Consider the following 20,195-nt stretch of genomic DNA (forward strand, 5'->3'; position numbering starts at 1 on the left):
GTGATGTGTGTGTGGACTGTTACAGCCACTGTGATGTGTGTGTGACTGTTACAGCCGCTGTGATGTGTGTGTGACTGTTACAGCCGCTGTGATGTGTGTGTATGACTGTTACAGCCGCTGTGATGTGTGTGTGACTCTTACAGCTGTTGTGATGTGTGTGAGACTGTTACAGCCGCTGTGATATGTGTGTGAGACTGTTATAGCCGCTGTGATGTGTGTGTGACTGTTACAGCCACTGTGATGTGTGTGAAATTTTACAGTCCATGTGTGTGTGGACTGTTAAAGCCACTGTGATGTGTGTGTGACTTATACAGCCGCTGTGATGTGTGTGTGACTGTTACAGCCGCTGTGAAGTGTGTGTGTGTATGACTGTTAAAGCCGATGTGATGCGTGTGTGTGTATGACTGTTACAGCCGCTGTGATGTGTGTGTGACTGTTACAACCGCTGTGATGTGTGTGTGACCGTTACAGCCGCTGTGATGTGTGTGTGACTGTTACAGCCGCTGTGATGTGTGTGAGACTGTTACAGCCGCTGTGATGTGTGTGTGACTGTTACAGCCGCTGTGATGTGTGTGTGACTTTTAAAGCTGTTGTGATGTGTGTGAGACTGTAACAGCCGCTGTGATATGTGTGTGAGACTGTTACAGCCGCTGTGATGTGTGTGAGACTGTTACAGCCGCTGTGATATGTGTGTGAGACTGTTATAGCCGCTGTGATGTGTGTGTGGACTGTTTCAGCCACTGTGATGTGTGTGTGACTGTTACAGCCGCTGTGATGTGTGTGTGACTGTTACAGCCGCTGTGATGTGTGTGTATGACTGTTACAGCCGCTGTGATGTGTGTGTGACTCTTACAGCTGTTGTGATGTGTGTGAGACTGTTACAGCCGCTGTGATGTGTGAAATTTTAACAGCCGCTGTGATGTGTGTGTGACTGTTACAGCCACTGTGATGTGTGTGTGGACTGTTAAAGCCACTGTGATGTGTGTGTGACTTATACAGCCGCTGTGATGTGTGTGTGACTGTTACAGCCGCTGTGAAGTGTGTGTGTGTATGACTGTTACAGCCGATGTGATGCGTGTGTGTGTATGACTGTTACAGCCGCTGTGATGTGTGTGTGACTGTTACAACCGCTGTGATGTGTGTGTGTGACTGTTACAGCCGCTGTGATGTGTGTGCGACTGTTACAGACGCTGTGGACTGTTACAGCCGCTGTGATGTGTGTGTGACTGTTACAGCCGCTGTGATGTGTGTGTGACTGTTACAGCCGCTGTGATGTGTGTGTGTGACTGTTACAGCCGCTGTGATGTGTGTGTATGACTGTTACAGCCGCTGTGATGTGTGTGTGTGACTGTTACAGCCGCTGTGATGTGTGTGTATGACTGTTACAGCCGCTGTGATGTGTGTGACTGTTACAGCCCCTGTGGACTGTTACAGCCGCTGTGATGTGTGTGTGACTGTTACAGCCGCTGTGATGTGTGTGTGTGTGACTGTTACAGCCGCTGTGATGTGTGAGTGACCGCTGTGATGTGTGTGTGACCGTTACAGCTGCTGCGATGTGTGTGTAACCGTTACAGCCGCTGTGATGTGTGTGTGACTGTTACAGCCGCTGTGATGTGTGTGTGACCGTTACAGCCGCTGTGATGTGTGTGTGACTGTTACAGCCACTGTGATGTGTGTGTGTGACTGTTACAGCCGCTGTGATGTGTGTGTGTGACTGTTACAGCCGCTGTGATGTGTGTGTGTGTGACTGTTACAGCCGCTGTGATGTGTGTGTGACTCTGTCACATGCCTGTCCTGTCTTGTGTGCACATGTGGGTTTTGTCAGTATGGCCTTTGTGCTTCTGTCATTGTCTGATCCCTCCCCCTTGTTATCTGATTAGTGTTGATTTCTCCCACCTGTTCCCTCTTGATTTCTTCCCTTTATAAGCTCCTTGTGTTTGTCAGTCTGTGTTGGATCCTTGTGTAATGTCTGCGTCTCCCGTTCCCCCAGTGACTTCTGTTGGTATGTTTTGAGTTTTAGTTTATGTTCTATTATGTGTTTTGCCCCCTCGTGGGTGTTTGTTTTGTATATATGTTTTATTTGTTATAAAAATATATATCCTTTTCTGCACTTGAGTAGTGATGGCCAAATGAGGCTTCCTGAACCACTGAGGCTTTCCAGCCCATTGCTTCACCAAAAGGTTCATTTTCACGAAGCCTCATGAAACAGTGTGCTCCCTAGTGACACCTGCTGTGCAAAGCAATGCATCGCACACAAATCTATTCATCCTGAGCAACCAAATTATCATAGTGTGGGCACACCCTTTTTCTATTGCCTGTGTATTAATAAAGTATTTTACTCTGCTTGTATTAACCTATGTACACACAACTCACACAAACACACAACTTTGTGTTCAACTATTCAGTAGTTCTTTGGGTTAGTGATGAGTGAATGCCCAGAATGATTGTAAATAAATTATTGTGAGTCCAGTGCTTATGGGACTGGAATTGTGGAACAGGGATGGGAAAAGCTTTCCCTAATACAGTCTAGTCTTATAATAATATTAATAATAATAATAATAGCAATAATAATAGCAATATATATATATATATATATATATATATATATATATATATATATATATATATATATATAATTACGTAGTATAGGTATTACAACTAGATATAGGCTAATTTACTATGTATAATTTACTCTAATAATCTACTAAACTAAGTATAATGTAATATAATATATAATACAAGCTATGATATATAATGATATCGCTACTACATACAACCAACACCTCAACACCAATGCAAATGCCAACTGCAAACCCCACAAGAGGCGCGAGGTTTCGAACCACTTTTATCCGAAAGCGATACTCAGAGTGAAGCAATGACGTATTCAACAGAAAACGAGGCCTCGTTTGTCATCGTCACGTGATTTTCACGGAAACGATACAAGCCTCGAATCGGGGCTTCATCTGGAACGCCCCTTTTTGCTCGACACAAGCTCCGGAGCCTCGCTTCAGATGTCCCATCACTACACTTGAGTCCTCGCACCATTTCCATTGTGTGTACGTGACAGAAGGATCCAACCATAGAGGACTCAGCAAGAGGATTGTTTATTTTTGTTGTTTGCTCTTTGAACTATGGAGCTAACCAGGCACGTACAGGTGATGCGGCAGGTGAACTCTAAATACATCCGCCAACAGGGGGCGGGTGTAAGAGAGTTCGCCTGCAAATTCCTTATTGAGGTGCATCACCTGTACCTCAATGAGACAGAGAAGGCAGAGGTGTTTAACCTCTGCCTGGACATGCCTCTCAGCCCCATGGAGGTTGAGAGAATGGGAACCCCGGACTTTTGGGAGTTTGTGGAACAGCTGGACTCCAGTCCCTCTAGGACCAGGGGCTGGATAGCTCCGGTGGTTCCTGTGCCGGTGGTCCCAGTGCCGGCGGATCGCATGCCGATGGTCCCAGTACCGGCGGATCGTGTTCCGGTGGTCCCGATTCCGGTGGATCGTGTTCCAGTGGTCCCTGTGCCGGTGGTCCCTGTGCCGGTGGTCCCTGTGCCGGTTGTCCCTGTGCCGGTGGATCGTGTTCCGGTGGTCCCTGTGCCGGTGGATCGTGTTCCGGTGGTCCCTGTGCCGGTGGATTGTGTTCCGGTGGTCCCTGTGCCGGTGGATCGTGTTCCGGTGGTCCCTGTGCCAGTGGATCGTGTTCCGGTGGTCCCTGTGCCGGTGGATCGTGTTCCGGTGGTCCCTGTGCCGGTGGATCGTGTTCCGGTGGTCCCAGTTCCGGTGGTCCCTGTGCCGGTGGTCCTTGTGCCGGTGGATCGTGTTCCGGTGGTCCTTGTGCCGGTGGATCGTGTTCCGGTGGTCCCTGTGCTGGTGGATCGTGTTCCGGTGGTCCCTGTGCCGGTGGATCGTGTTCCGGTGGTCCCTGTGCCGGTGGATCGTGTTCCGGTGGTCCCTGTGCCGGTGGATCGTGTTCCGGTGGTCCCTGTGCCGGTGGATCGTGTTCCGGTGGTCCCTGTGCCGGTGGATCGTGTGCCGGTGGTCCCTGTGCCGGTGGATCGTGTTCCGGTTGTCCCTGTGCCGGTGGACTCTGTTCCGGTGGACGCCGCTGGGCAGGAGATGCCTCCCAGGCGCCCTGCTCTCACCGCGCCTCCCAGGCGCCCTGCTCTCACCGCGCCTCCCAGGCGCCCTGCTCTCACCGCGCCTCCCAGGCGCCCAGCTCTCACCGAGCCTCCCAGGCGCCCAGCTCTCACCGAGCCTCCCAGGCGCCCAGCTCTCACCGAGCCTCCCAGGCGCCCAGCTCTCACCGAGCCTCCCAGGCGCCCAGCTCTCACCGAGCCTCCCAGGCGCCCAGCTCTCACCGAGCCTCCCAGGCGCCCAGCTCTCACCGCGCCTCCCAGGCGTCCAGCTCTCACCGCGCCTCCCAGGCGTCCAGCTCTCCCTGCGCCGCTGAGGCGTCCCGCTCTCCGTGCGCCCCTGAGGCGTCCCGCTCTCCGTGCGCCCCTGAGGCGTCCCGCTCTCCGTGCGCCCCTGAGGCGTCCCGCTCTCCGTGCGCCGCTGAGGCGTCCCGCTCTCCGTGCGCCGCTGAGGCGTCCCGCTCTCCGTGCGCCGCTGAGGCGTCCCGCTCTCCGTGCGCCGCTGAAGCGTCCTGCTCTCCGTGCGCCGGTGAGGCGTCCTGCTCTCCGTGCGCCGCTGAGGCGTCCTGCTCTCCGTGCGCCGCTGAGGCGTCCTGCTTTGACTGCGCCGCCCCGGCGCACTGGCCTGCCCGCGCAAAACCAGCACCCTGCTCTGACCACGCCGCCCTGGGTGCCTGAACTTTGTGGGCCACCATGGCCTCCTGAAAATTTTGTTTTCCCTATTCCTTCCTTGTTGACCCTTCCCTTGTTTGTTCCTTCCTTCTCTGTTTCCCCTGTTCCTCCCGTCCCGCCCTGGTCTGTCCCTCCCGTCCCGCCCTGGTCTGTCCCTCCCGTCCCGCCCTGGTCTGTCCCTCCCGTCCCGCCCTGGTCTGTCCCTCCAGTCCCGCCCTGGTCTGTCCCTCCCGTCCCGCCCTGGTCTGTCCCTCCCGTCCCGCCCTGGTCTGTCCCTCCCGTGCCCCCCTGGTCAGTCCCTCCCGTGCCCCCCTGGTCAGTCCCTCCCGTGCCCCCCTGGTCAGTCCCTCCCGTGCCCCCTGGTCAGTCCCTCCCGTGCCCCCTGGTCAGTCCCTCCCGTGCCCCCCTGGTCAGTCCCTCCCGTGCCCCCTGGTCAGTCCCTCCCGTGCCCCCTGGTCAGTCCCTCCCGTGCCCCCCTGGTCAGTCCCTCCCGTGCCCCCTGGTCAGTCCCTCCCGTGCCCCCTGGTCAGTCCCTCCCGTGCCCCCTGGTCAGTCCCTCCCGTGCCCCCCTGGTCAGTCCCTCCCGTCCCGCCCTGGTCAGTCCCTCCCGTCCCGCCCTGGTCTGTCCCTCCCGTCCTGCCCTGGTCTGTCCCGCCCGTCCCTAGTGGAGCGTCTGGTAGCCGCTCCTTAAGGAGGGGGTAATGTCACATGCCTGTCCTGTCTTGTGTGCACATGTGGGTTTTGTCAGTATGGCCTTTGTGCTTCTGTCATTGTCTGATCCCTCCCCCTTGTTATCTGATTAGTGTTGATTTCTCCCACCTGTTCCCTCTTGATTTCTTCCCTTTATAAGCTCCTTGTGTTTGTCAGTCTGTGTTGGATCCTTGTGTAATGTCTGCGTCTCCCGTTCCCCCAGTGACTTCTGTTGGTATGTTTTGAGTTTTAGTTTATGTTCTATTATGTGTTTTGCCCCCTCGTGGGTGTTTGTTTTGTATATATGTTTTATTTGTTATAAAAATATATATCCTTTTCTGCACTTGAGTCCTCGCACCATTTCCATTGTGTGTACGTGACAGACTCTTACAGCTGCTGTGATGTGTGTGTGTGTGTGACCGTTACAGCCGCTGTGATGTGTGTGTGACCGTTACAGCCGCTGTGATGTGTGTGTGACCGTTACAGCCGCTGTGATGTGTGTGTGGCCGTTACAGCTGCTGTGATGTGTGTGTGACTGTTACAGCCGCTGGGATGTGTGTGTGACTGATACAGCCGCTTTGATGTGTGTGAGACTGTTACAGCCGCTGTGACGTGTGTGTGACTGTTACAGCCGCTGTGACGTGTGTGTGACTGTTAGAGCTGCTGTGACGTGTGTGTGACTGTTACAGCCGCTGTGATGTGTGTGTGACTGTTAGAGCTGCTGTGATGTGTGTGTGACTGTTAGAGCTGCTGTGATGTGTGTGTGACCGTTAGAGCCGCTGTGATGTGTGTGTGACCGTTAGAGCTGCTGTGATGTGTGTGTGACTGTTACAGCCGCTGTGATGTGTGTGTGACACTGTTACAGCCGCTGTGATGTGTGTGTGACTGTTACAGCTGCTGTGATGTGTGTGTGACTGTTACAGCCGCTGTGATGTGTGTGTGACTGTTACAGCTGCTGTGATGTGTATGTGACTGTTACAGCCGCTGTGATGTGTGTGTGACTGAACAGCCGCTTTGATTTGTGTGTGACTGTTACAGCCGCTGTGATGTGTGTGTGACTGTTAGAGCCGCTGTGATGTGTGTGTGTGACTGTTACAGCTGCTGTGATGTGTGTGTGACTGTTACAGCCGCTGTGATGTGTGTGTGACTGTTACAGCCGCTGTGATGTGTGTGTGACTGATACAGCCGCTTTGATGTGTGCGTGACTGTTACAGCCGCTGTGATGTGTGCGTGACTGTTAGAGCTGCTGTGATGTGTGTGTGACTGTTACAGCTGCTGTGATGTGTGTGTGACTGATACAGCCGCTTTGATGTGTGTGTGACTGTTACAGCCGCTGTGATGTGTGTGTGACTGTTACAGCCGCTGTGATGTGTGTGTGACTGATACAGCCGCTGTGATGTGTGTGTGACTGATACAGCCGCTTTGATGTGTGCGTGACTGTTACAGACGCTGTGATGTGTGTGTGACTGTTAGAGTTGCTGTGATATGTGTGTGACTGTTACAGCTGCTGTGATGTGTGTGTGACTGTTACAGCTGCTGTGATGTGTGCGTGACTGTTACAGCCGCTGTGATGTGTGTGTGACTGTTAGAGCCGCTGTGATGTGTGTGTGACTGTTACAGCCGCTGTGATGTTTGTGTGACTGATACAGCCGCTTTGATGTGTGTGTGACTGTTACAGCCGCTGTGATGTGTTTGTGACTGTTACAGTCGCTGTGATGTGTGTGTGACCGTTACAGCCACTGTGATGTGTGTGTGACCGTTACAGCCACTGTGATGTGTGTGTGTGTGTGACGGCTGCATTCAGCCAGAGTATATTATCTTTGTGTTCACTGCTGTAGGAGTCACACATGCCAGGCTCTGCTTTAAGGGGGAAAGAAGTGCTCGCTATGATAAACTCTGGCTTTTTTTTTTTCTGAATAAGAACATGTGTTCAGCTGTTGTGAGTGTTTTGTGGCCTGATTTGAACTCCCTGTGTGTTTGTGTGCGGCAGGAGCTGTGTGAGATGCTTGAGGCGCTGCGTGCAGAGCTGCAGGTGAAGGCGTGTGTGCTGAGAGAGCACGAGGACATCTCGCACTCCGAGATCAGCGGCAGGGACGAAACCATTGGTCAGCTGCAGCAGAGCTTACGGCGCAAGGACGCGCTTCTGCAGGTCAGACTCGGCTCTCAGATGCCTGCAGTCACTCTGGTCCGCCGGTCAGACTCGGCTCTCAGACGCCTGAGGGTCACTCTGGTCCGCCTGTCAGACTCGGCTCTCAGACGCCTGAGTTCACTCTGGTCCGCCGGTCAGACTCGGCTCTCAGACGCCTGAGTTCACTCTGGTCCGCCGGTCAGACTCGGCTCTCAGACGCCTGAGGGTCACTCCGGTCCGCCGGTCAGACTCTGCTCTCAGACGCCTGAGGGTCACTCTGGTCTGCCGGTCAGACTCGGCTCTCAGATGCCTGAGGGTCACTCCGGTCTGCCGGTCAGACTCGGCTCTCAGATGCCTGCAGTCACTCTGGTCCGCCGGTCAGACTCGGCTCTCAGACGCCTGAGTTCACTCTGGTCCGCCGGTCAGACTTGGCTCTCAGACGCCTGAGGGTCACTCCGGTCCGCCGGTCAGACTCTGCTCTCAGACGCCTAAGGGTCACTCCGGTCCGCCGGTCAAACTCGGCTCTCAGACGCCTGAGGGTCACTCCGGTCTGCCGGTCAGACTCGGCTCTCAGACGCCTGAGGGTCACTCCGGTCCGCCGGTCAGACTCGGCTCTCAGACGCCTGAGGGTCACTCCGGTCCGCCGGTCAGACTCTGCTCTCAGACGCCTGAGGGTCACTCCGGTCCGCCGGTCAGACTCAGCTCTCAGACGCCTGAGGGTCACTCCGGTCCGCCGGTCAGACTCGGCTCTCAGACGCCTGAGGGTCACTCCGGTCCGCCGGTCAGACTCGGGTCTCAGACGCCTGAGGGTCACTCCTGTCCGCCGGTCAGACTCGGCTCTCAGACGCCTGAGGGTCACTTTCCACCGGTTAGATTTGGCTCTCAGACGCCTGAGTTCACTCCGGTCCCCCGGTCAGACTGGGCTCTCAGACGCCTGAGGGTCACTCCGGTCCGCTGGTCAGACTTTAACTGTGTTTGTCTTTCAGGAGTATTCCAAGCTGGCCATCTCCAGCAGAGCCTCAGAGCGAGACGCACTGCTGCACGCGCTCAGGACTCGCGTCAGAGACAGAGACACCGCTCTGGAGGTAATGTATCGCTGTTCCTGTAGCCCCGCCCACAGACTCATCCTATTGGTCAAAATCTCAACTATATATTCGAATTCGAATATGTTCTGATGGCTGATATTAATTTCATGGGAGCCTTAAAGAATCAGTCGTGTTACTGTATCATAGGGATGCATTATTTACACTGTTAGTGCACCTGGAGGGATGTGATGGAACTGTGTTTGTGTGAATGATTCCTCAGATCATGTGTGTCGTGGTACTTTATTAAGAGATCAGATGCAGAATATTTTCCGATGGCTGTGTTTCAGCGGTCCATTGATGAGAAGTTCCGCTGTCTGGAGGAGAAGGACGCTGAAGTGCACCGACTACAGCTGGTGCTGCGAGAGAAAGACAGAGACCTGGAGAGGCTGCGCTGTGTCCTCAACAACACCAACGACACCGTCACGGTGTGTGTCAATGGTGCCGTTATACACAGACTGTCTGCTGTTGTGACTAACGGTGTGTGTGTGTGTGTGTGTGTGTGTGTGCGTGCAGGGTCTGGATGCTCTTGTGCGCAGTAAGGAGCTGGAATTAGAGAGAACTCTGGAGACATGCCGGAAACTGGAGTGGATGAAGCAGCAGAGCGATGAGAAGCTCACACTCGCTGTGCAAGAGAGAGACGGCCTCATCCAGCAGCTGCAGACGGCTCTGCACACACACAGCAAAGACACTGAGGTAAACACACACGCTAGACTCAGATATAAACACAAACACCAATCAGATTGGACCATGTGAGTTTCCGCAGTGTATGCCTGCCTTGACCTGTGTCTCTGTGTGGACAGGAGCTCAGGTCAGGTCTGTTTGGAAAGATGTCCTCCGCTGACGTGCTGCTGGAGCTCCAGGCTCATCTCTCCGGGAAAGAGCGTCTGTTCCAGGAAGTGATGTCAGAGCGCAGCCGGCAGCTGCAGGAGCACCACAGACAGCTGAGTGAGCTGCTCAACACCATCAGCTCCAGAGATCAGGACATGAAGGTGCAGATGATCCCCAATCACTCAATCAATCAACTTTATTTGTATAGGGCTTTTACAATGATTATTGTGTCAAAGCAGCTTCACAGTGTTAAACAGGACAATATTGCAACAAAACTTCATTTGGCTGAACAGTCATTCTGGAGAAAAAACTTGTTTTATTTTTTCATATAGTGACAATGTTGGCAGATCAGTATTATAGTTTATAGAATTAATTAAGACCTAATAAATTCATTTTATTTGTATATATAGTTGAATAACTTAGATCATAATGTTAGTGTCCCCAACTGACCAAGCCAAGCCAAAGGCGACTAAAGAAACCAAAACTCCATCAGGGCATGATGGAGAAAAATAAACCTTGGAGAAACCAGACTCAGTTCTCCTCTGGCCTATTAACACACAGCGGAGGATATTATTCTGGACACCTTACATGCCAGAAATCATATTAGATCAGAATATTCAAAATGTTTGGGTATCACACAAGAGATGGGTTTATTGAGGATCACGTGTCAATTACACAAGAATATGAATATATGATAGCTCGTAGTCATCAGGCCAGAGACGGGTTTATTGAGGATGATGTGCCGATGAGGCAAATTCAAAAGACATGGTGCAGATGATCCTCAGTGACCTCTGTTGTATCCTCTGTGGTGCAGATGATCCTCAGTGACCTCTGTTGTGTCCTCTGTGGTGCAGATGATCCTCAGTGACCTCTGTTGTGTCCTCTGTGGTGCAGGTCATCCTCAGTGACCTCTGTTGTGTCCTCTGTGGTGCAGATCATCCTCAGTGACCTCTGTTGTGTCCTCTGTGGTGCAGATGATCCTCAGTGACCTCTGTTGTATCCTCTGTGGTGCAGATGATCCTCAGTGACCTCTGTTGTGTCCTCTGTGGTGCAGATGATCCTCAGTGACCTCTGTTGTGTCCTCTGTGGTGCAGATCATCCTCAGTGACCTCTGTTGTGTCCTCTGTGGTGCAGATCATCCTCAGTGACCTCTGTTGTGTCCTCTGTGGTGCAGATCATCCTCAGTGACCTCTGTTGTGTCCTCTGTGGTGCAGATCATCCTCAGTGACCTCTGTTGTGTCCTCTGTGGTGCAGATCATCCTCAGTGACCTCTGTTGTGTCCTCTGTGGTGCAGATCATCCTCAGTGACCTCTGTTGTGTCCTCTGTGGTGCAGATGATCCTCAGTGACCTCTGTTGTCTCCTCTGTGGTGCAGATCATCCTCAGTGACCTCTGTTGTGTCCTCTGTGGTGCAGATCATCCTCAGTGACCTCTGTTGTGTCCTCTGTGGTGCAGATCATCCTCAGTGACCTCTGTTGTGTCCTCTGTGGTGCAGATCATCCTCAGTGACCTCTGTTGTGTCCTCTGTGGTGCAGATGATCCTCAGTGACCTCTGTTGTGTCCTCTGTGGTGCAGAAGATCCTCAGTGACCTCTGTTGTATCCTCTGTGGTGCAGATGATCCTCAGTGACCTCTGTTGTGTCCTCTGTGGTGCAGATGATCCTCAGTGACCTCCGTTGTGTCCTCTGTGGTGCAGATCATCCTCAGTGACCTCTGTTGTGTCCTCTGTGGTGCAGATCATCCTCAGTGACCTCTGTTGTGTCCTCTGTGGTGCAGATGATCCTCAGTGACCTCGGTTGTGTCCTCTGTGGTGCAGATCATCCTCAGTGACCTCTGTTGTGTCCTCTGTGGTGCAGATGATCCTCAGTGACCTCGGTTGTGTCCTCTGTGGTGCAGATCATCCTCAGTGACCTCTGGTGTGTCCTCTGTGGTGCAGATCATCCTCAGTGACCTCTGGTGTGTCCTCTGTGGTGCAGATCATCCTCAGTGACCTCTGTTGTGTCCTCTGTGGTGCAGATGATCCTCAGTGACCTCGGTTGTGTCCTCTGTGGTGCAGATCATCCTCAGTGACCTCTGGTGTGTCCTCTGTGGTGCAGATCATCCTCAGTGACCTCTGGTGTGTCCTCTGTGGTGCAGATGATCCTCAGTGACCTCTGTTGTGTCCTCTGTGGTGCAGATGATCCTCAGTGACCTCGGTTGTGTCCTCTGTGGTGCAGATGATCCTCAGTGACCTCTGTTGTGTCCTCTGTGGTGCAGATGATCATCAGTGACCTCTGTTGTGTCCTCTGTGGTGCAGATCATCCTCAGTGACCTCTGTTGTGTCCTCTGTGTTTGTCTCCCCATGTCTCGTGTTCTTCAGGATTACGGGGCGAGGCTGGGCCGGGTGATATCCGAGCGATCGGCTCAGTTACAGGAGTTGCGTCGGCAGCTTTCGTCACGTGAACAGGAGCTGCATAATGTGAACCGGGAGCGAGAGAGAGACGGTTCTGCGGCCAGAGATCTGCAAAGACTTCAGAACCTCCTCAAGGAGAAAGACTCCTTCATACAGGTCACAGACTTCAACATATCTACAACATGAAACGCATTCACCCTTCTCATCCCTGTGAGGATTTGTGTAGATGTACCGCAGTAATGATGTGAGGAGTGTAGATGTACCGCAGTAATGATGTGAGGAGTGTAGATTTACCGCTGTAATGATGTGAGGAGTGTAAATGTAACGCAGTAATGATGTGAGGAGTGTAGATGTACCGCAGTAATGATGTGAGGTGTGTAGATGTACCGCAGTAATGAGGTGAGGTGTGTAGATGTACCGCAGTAATGAGGTGAGGTGTGTAGATGTACCGCAGTAATGATGTGAGGAGTGTAGATGTACCGCAGTAATGATGTGAGGAGTGTAGATGTACCACAGTAATGATGTGAGGAGTGTAGATTTACCGCTGTAATGATGTGAGGAGTGTAAATGTAACGCAGTAATGATGTGAGGAGTGTAAATGTAACGCAGTAATGATGTGAGGAGTGTAGATGTACCGCAGTAATGATGTGAGGAGTGTAGATGTACCGCAGTAATGATGTGAGGTGTGTAGATGTACCGCAGTAATGATGTGAGCTGTGTAGATGTACCGCAGTAATGATGTGAGGTGTGTAGATGTACCGCAGTAATGAGGTGAGGTGTGTAGATGTACCGCAGTAATGATGTGAGGTGTGTAGATGTACCGCGGTAATGAGGTGAAGTGTTTAGATGTACCGCAGTAATGAGGTGAAGTGTGTAGATGTACCGCGGTAATGAGGTGAGGTGTGTAGATGTACCGCGGTAATGAGGTGAAGTGTTTAGATGTACCGCAGTAATGAGGTGAAGTGTGTAGATGTACCGCGGTAATGAGGTGAGGTGTGTAGATGTACCGCGGTAATGAGGTGAGGTGTGTAGATGTACCGCGGTAATGAGGTGAGGTGTGTAGATGTAGCGCGGTAATGATGTGAGGAGTGTAAATGTACCGTGATAATGATGTGAGGAGTGTAGATGTACCGCGGTAATGAGGTGAGGTGTGTAAATGTACCGTGATAATGATGTGAGGAGTGTAAATGTACCGCAGTAATGATGTGAGGAGTGTAGATGTACCGCAGTAATGAGGTGAGGTGTGTAGATGTACCGCGGTAATGAGGTGAAGTGTTTAGATGTACCGCAGTAATGAGGTGAAGTGTGTAGATGTACCGCGGTAATGAGGTGAGGTGTGTAGATGTACCGCGGTAATGAGGTGAGGTGTGTAGATGTACCGCGGTAATGAGGTGAGGTGTGTAGATGTAGCGCGGTAATGATGTGAGGAGTGTAAATGTACCGTGATAATGATGTGAGGAGTGTAGATGTACCGCGGTAATGAGGTGAGGTGTGTAAATGTACCGTGATAATGATGTGAGGAGTGTAAATGTACCGCAGTAATGATGTGAGGAGTGTAGATGTACCGCAGTAATGATGTGAGGAGTGTAAATGTACCGTGATAATGATGTGAGGAGTGTAAATGTACCGCAGTAATGATGTGAGGAGTGTAAATGTACCGTGATAATGATGTGAGGAGTGTAAATGTACAGTGATAATGATGTGAGGAGTGTAAATGTACCGTGATAATGATGTGAGGAGTGTAAATGTACCGTGATAATGATGTGAGGAGTGTAAATGTACCGTGATAATGATGTGAGGAGTGTAAATGTACCGTGATAATGATGTGAGGAGTGTAAATGTACCGTGATAATGATGTGAGGAGTGTAAATGTACCGTGATAATGATGTGAGGAGTGTAAATGTACCGCAGTAATGATGTGAGGAGTGTAAATGTACCGTGATAATGATGTGAGGAGTGTAAATGTACCGTGATAATGATGTGAGGAGTGTAAATGTACCGCAGTAATGATGTGAGGAGTGTAAATGTACAGTGATAATGATGTGTTGTGTGTGCAGGAGTTACTGCAGGGTCAGAGTGAGGTTTTGAGCTCGACAGCACAGGGTGAGTGTTCATCGCTGTACAGCCAACATTTGACCAAATAAAATTATTCTCTTCATTCTAAGTGTGTGTCTGTGTGTGTCTGTGTGTGTCTGTGTGTGTCTGTGTGTGTGTGTGTGTGTGTGTGTGTGTGTGTGTGTGTGTGTGTGTGCATGTTATGATGAATAGCTGTGTGTATGAGCAGCTCAGGTGATCTAGAGATTCAAGCGATCAGAGATGAGCTACAGCTGACCCTCAGAAAACAAAGAGAGACTGAGGTAAAACACATTAAACCATGTCACTTTTATTTGTATTTCACTTTTCACAGTCCATGTCATAAACTCTGGAAAAGCCAATGTGTTCGTTGAAGAACTGAAATGATTATATGAAGACACTTTTGTCAGAATGTTCATGTTAGTAAGACAGTGATTAGTAGGTCATTAAAGTTAATCAGGAGCAGAACCACCCACAGCTAAAATAACACTGAAATCTTGACTGAATTATTCTGTAAGACTTAGCTCTCTAGCTGAAATAAACACAGATTCAGTGTTTCTCAAGCCCCAAAACAACAGTGGAGGGGTCTGGAGTCAAAAAAGTTGAGAAACATTTACCTAATTGTGTCTTGTGTCTTGTGTGTGTGTGTGTGTGTGTGTAGCGGGAGCTGTCAGAGTTGCGCTCTCTTCTGGCTGCAGGCCGTCATGACACATTGAACTCTGATCAGCAGGTAAGATCATGAGATGGGGCCTGTGTGTGTGTGTGTGTGTGTGTGTGTGTGTGTGTGTGTACTAATGTTGTGTGTGTGTGTGTGTGTGTGTGTGTGTGTGTGTGTGTGTGTGTCAGTGTGTCCTACAGCAGCTCGTGACGGAGCAGCAGGCACTGAATGAAGCTCTGAGAGCCGAGAAGAGTCTCTATCAGTCGCTCAGGCACGTTCAGGGTCAAGAGGACAGGTCAGAAGACAAGCACACATCCTCCATGTGTCTGTGACGCTGCTGATATCCATCACTCATGATTATTGATGATTATTACACGGCTCTGGGAAATACTTGATTCTGATTGGTCAATCGCGCAATCCAGCGGTGTGTTATTTCCAGATAACAACCGCTCATCCGAGTACAGCGAGTTATCTTGACCGGTTCTACTTCTGTGCTTAACGCTGGCGCCATCTTGTGGCTTAAACAGCCGTGCGTTACAATGGAAGACTTCAAGGCGGGTTTTCTTTATAAATTTTTAAATATGGATATTTTTCTGACACAAACGCATCGATTGGAATCAGAAGGCTCTATTAACCCATCGGAGCCGTGTGGAGCACGTTATTTGACGGACAGCTGCATTTTTTATGGACTTCAAACACAACTACAACTACTGCTGGGATTAACGTTAGCCTGGACTTTTTAAATATAACTCTGATTGTATTTGTCTGACAGAAGAATGTCCTAAACACCTATAATGACCTGAGGGCGAGTAAATCATAGGCTTGGTTTCATTTTTGGCTGAACTAACCCTTTCAGCATTCATTCTCAACATTTAGCAGCAATAGATAAAGGCTTACAGCAGGTCGGACCTGTTTTTCTTCACGGAAGCTTTGTGTAAGAGCTAATACAATATTTAATCTCAAGACAATATTTTGTGTCTAATAATTATATATTTGAGACTAGTAGCCGTGTAATAAGCGGGATAATGTCCACCCAGCCGGTTGTTATCGCAGAATAAACCCCTTCAGTGATGCTCCGCTTCGCCTCGGGGTCCTGATCACTCTGGCAGGTTTATTCTGCGATAACAACCGACTGGGTGTACATTATCCCTTATTTATTTGTTTGTGTGTGAATGTGTTGTTGAAATTGTGCCTTTAAAACATAAATGAGGAGTTTAGGAATGTTCTGTCGTTTTCTGACCATCTTGACGTTTTTACCACGCATGACTGTTTATTCACAAAAGACATACAGCGTTTTTTTGTTCACAGCTTCAGTGGAGCTACAGTAATCACTCATCCGTCTGTCCAACACTGACCCAACACTGACCCAACACTGACCCAACACTGACCCAACACAGACCCAACTCTGACCCAACTCTGACCTAGCACTGACTTAACTCTGACCCAACACTGACTCAACTCTGACCCAACTCTGACCCAACACTGACTCAACTCTGACCCAACACTGACTCAACTCTGACCCAACACTGACCTAACACAGACCCAAAACAGACCCAACACTGACCCAACAATGACCCAACTCTGACCCAACTCTGACCCAACTCTGACCCAACACTGACTCAACACTGACCCAACAATGACCCAACACTGACTCAACTCTGACCTAACACTGACCCAACACTGACCCTAACTCTGGCCCAACTCTGGCCCAACACTGACCCAACACTGACCCAACACTGACTCAACTCTGACTCAACACTGACTAAACTCTGACCCAACACTGACTCAACTCTGACCCAACACTGACTCAACTCTGACTCAACTCTGACTCAACACTGACTCAACACTGACTCAACACTGACTCAACACTGACTCAACACTGACTCAACACTGACTCAACACTGACTCAACTCTGACTAAACTTTGACCCAACACTGACTCAACTCTGACTCAACACTGACTCAACTCTGACTAAACTCTGACCCAACACTGACTCAACTCTGACTAAACTCTGACTCAACACTGACTCAACACTGACTAAACTCTGACTCAACACTGACCCAACACTGACCCAACTCTGGCCCAACACTAACCCAACACTGACTTAACTATGACCCAACACTGTCCCTAACACTGACCCAACTCTGGCCCAACACTGACCCAACACTGACTTAACTATGACCCAACACTGTCCCTAACACTGACCCAACTCTGGCCCAACACTGACCCAACTCTGGCCCAACTCTGGCCCAACTCTGGCCCAACACTGACCCAACACTGACCCAACACTGACTAAACTCTGACTCAACACTGACCCAACACTGACCCAACTCTGGCCCAACACTGACCCAACACTGACTAACTATGACGCAACACTAACTCAACACTGACTCAACTCTGACCCAACACTGTCCCTAACACTGACCCAACTCTGGCCCAACACTGACTCAACTCTGACCCAACACTGTCCCTAACACTGACCCAACTCTGGCCCAACACTGACTCAGCTCTGACCCAACACTGTCCCTAACACTGACCCAACTCTGGCCCAACACTGACTCAGCTCTGACCCAACACTGTCCCTAACACTGACCCAACACTGACCCAACACTGACTAACTATGACGCAACACTAACTCAACACTGACTCAACTCTGACCCAACACTGTCCCTAACACTGACCCAACTCTGGCCCAACACTGACTCAGCTCTGACCCAACACTGTCCCTAACACTGACCCAACTCTGGCCCAACACTGACTCAGCTCTGACCCAACACTGTCCCTAACACTGACTCAACACTGTCCCTAACACTGTCCCTAACACTGACCCAACACTGACCCAACACTGACTAACTATGACGCAACACTAACTCAACACTGCCTCAACTCTGACCCAACACTGTCCCTAACACTGACCCAACTCTGGCCCAACACTGTCCCTAACACTGACCCAACACTGTCCCTAACACTGACCCAACTCTGGCCCAACACTGACTCAGCTCTGACCCAACACTGTCCCTAACACTGACCCAACACTGACCCAACACTGACTAACTATGACGCAACACTAACTCAACACTGACTCAACTCTGACCCAACACTGTCCCTAACACTGACCCAACTCTGGCCCAACACTGACTCAGCTCTGACCCAACACTGTCCCTAACACTGACCCAACTCTGGCCCAACACTGACTCAACTCTGACCCAACACTGTCCCTAACATATCATATCTCTCGCCCTCAACCTCGCCACACATATCATATCAGGCAAACAGGTGGTTTTGGTTAGACACATACACATCCGCTCATATCAAGCGTCCTTTTTATTTTTTAACAACACAGTTATTTTTTTTTTTTACTTGCATAAGTGTGTTGCCCCATTCCAGTCTGAGCCAACAAAGGCTATTAGATACTAGAATATCTGTGTATAACTGTGTGTGAAGATGAACGGAGGTCGTATGGGTGTGGAACGACAGTAGGGAGAGGAGTTAATGACATAAATTCCATTTTTGGGTGAACTGACCCTTTAAGAGCTGAAGCTGAGATGGCGCGGTTCTGTTCTGACCTGTGCATGTCGTTGGACTCCGCAGCTCAGAGAAGGCGAGAGCGCTTCACAGCCAGCTGGACTCTCTTCAGGCGGTGCGCGAGCAGCTGGACCAGAGCCTGGCCCGGAGCCGAGAGACGGCGCTGATGCTGGACCGGGCCGAATATGGAGGTGGGACACCGCAGAGTTTGGCCTCCGGGCCTGCAGGCGGTGCTGACGCTGATCTGAATGAAGCGCTAGTCGAGCATGAAGGATCATAACCAGCCAGAACTGTGTGTTTTTGTACAGTATATATGTTTAATCCATTATCGCCAGTAGTCTGCCTGTGAACGGGGTGTGTGTGTGTGTGTGTGTTGATGTTCTGTGTTCTGGCTCATTCATGATTTTGAGTTCACACACTCGAGGTCCAGAAATGCCTTTATGTTCAATTTGAATTACACAGACTAGAATGTAGAAATACACTGACCCTTCCACTGTGCTTTCTGGCAGAGCCGTGTGGCGGCGCATGCGCTCGTTCAGCGGCACGGCATGGCTTTATAACTTCACAAACTTTACAGGACGATATTTTAGTGCCAAATGAAACTGATTTTTCTGCATCACTCAGTTTGCTTTGTTCTTGTAAATGCAAATATGACATCTATTTAATGTACCTTAAACTGAAAAGAAATAAATCTAACCAGATTTCTTGGCCGAAACCCTTTTGTATTTTTTTTATTATGAATGAATGAATGAGGCATTTATATAGCGCTTTCAAATGTACAACTGTACACCCAAAGCGCTTCACACTCATGTCAGGGGTCTCTCCTCAACCACCACCAGTGTGCAGCATCCACTTGGATGATGCGACGGCAGCCACAGTACAACGGCGCCAGTGCGCTCACCACACACCAGCGAAAGGTGGAGAGGAGAGAGGGTGATAGAGCCAATTCAGTGGATGGGGATTATTAGGAGGCCATGATTGGTAAGGGCCAATCAAGGGAATCTGGCCAGGACACCGGGGTTACACCCCTACTCCAGTTATCCATTTTGAACAGTCAGAACTCACTCAGGATCAGGATAGGTGCTTCCTCACATTTCCTCCTCAGATCGTTCAGATAAGCTCAAACTTCACAGGTGAGTGTGTGAACTGGAGCATTCTCAGAGAAGGCTTCAATGGGATTTCATTTCCACTAGTCCCGTGTTGTTTTTATTATCATTGAACAGTTAACCATAATTAACCAGTCCTCCACGTGCATGCAGAGCGCTCATCACATGTCTGCATGGCTCTGACTTAGTGTGGTTTGGTGACAATATACAGGTTTAAAATCATTAGCTAAACTAGAAGCTGAAGCATCTCTTGAAACACCAAAGAAAGCACGTTTCCATCTGTTTGCTACAACACACACACACACACACACACACACACACACACACACACACACACACACACACACACACACACACACACTGTGTTTAATCGTCTTTCTTGTAAATCACAAGTAAATTGACTAATGAATAATAAATCACAAATAATAACATATTCAAAATGTGGACATGATACTCCACTTTCCTGTAACTAGGAGCCAAGAGGTGGATCTGATGTGTAGATCCTCTATTGGTCACTTATCAAATAATTCTGAAGTTCAGAGGTCACCACGGGACTTCCCTATGTACTTCCTGTTGCTGATGATTTGAACTCTATCTGAGGCATCGTGACGTTTACCATCTTAAACCAGCTGAACAGGAGTGACTTTAAGCACCATCTCTCTCTGGGTCTTTACACGATTGTCTATATATAAATATATACTTCAATCAGGCATAACATTATGACTAGGTGGAGTGAATAACACTGATGATCTCTTCATCACAGCTCCTGTTAGTGGGCGGGATATATTAGGCAGCAAGTGAACATTTAGTCCTCAGAGTTGATGTGTGTGAAGCAGGAGAAATGGGCAAGCGTAAGGATTTGAGCGAGTTTGGCCAGATTGTGACGGCTAGACGACTGTGTCAGAGCA

The 20,195-nt window shown here is 50.1% G+C and overlaps 1 protein-coding gene across 8 annotated transcripts in view; it reads left to right on the forward strand.

Moving 5' to 3' along the window:
• The window catches only part of wu:fj49a02 (myomegalin), a 100,547-nt gene that overhangs the window by 41,427 nt on the left and 38,925 nt on the right, over nucleotides 1-20,195 (forward strand). For 6 of the 8 annotated variants that reach the window (XM_067452938.1, XM_067452930.1, XM_067452936.1 and 3 more), the window contains 11 exons: nucleotides 7,485-7,643; nucleotides 8,609-8,707; nucleotides 8,995-9,132; nucleotides 9,221-9,400; nucleotides 9,508-9,696; nucleotides 11,893-12,081; nucleotides 13,983-14,028; nucleotides 14,194-14,282; nucleotides 14,660-14,728; nucleotides 14,845-14,951; nucleotides 18,248-18,372. In XM_067452938.1, the coding sequence (XP_067309039.1) occupies nucleotides 7,485-7,643; nucleotides 8,609-8,707; nucleotides 8,995-9,132; nucleotides 9,221-9,400; nucleotides 9,508-9,696; nucleotides 11,893-12,081; nucleotides 13,983-14,028; nucleotides 14,194-14,282; nucleotides 14,660-14,728; nucleotides 14,845-14,951; nucleotides 18,248-18,372 (1,390 nt within the window). The remainder of the gene's footprint in view (nucleotides 1-7,484; nucleotides 7,644-8,608; nucleotides 8,708-8,994; nucleotides 9,133-9,220; nucleotides 9,401-9,507; nucleotides 9,697-11,892; nucleotides 12,082-13,982; nucleotides 14,029-14,193; nucleotides 14,283-14,659; nucleotides 14,729-14,844; nucleotides 14,952-18,247; nucleotides 18,373-20,195) is intronic. The other 2 variants (XM_067452933.1, XM_067452937.1) reach the window with 2 other exon arrangements.

This window comes from Pseudorasbora parva, chromosome 9 (genome assembly GCF_024679245.1).
Source record: "Pseudorasbora parva isolate DD20220531a chromosome 9, ASM2467924v1, whole genome shotgun sequence".
Taxonomy (NCBI): domain Eukaryota; kingdom Metazoa; phylum Chordata; class Actinopteri; order Cypriniformes; family Gobionidae; genus Pseudorasbora; species Pseudorasbora parva.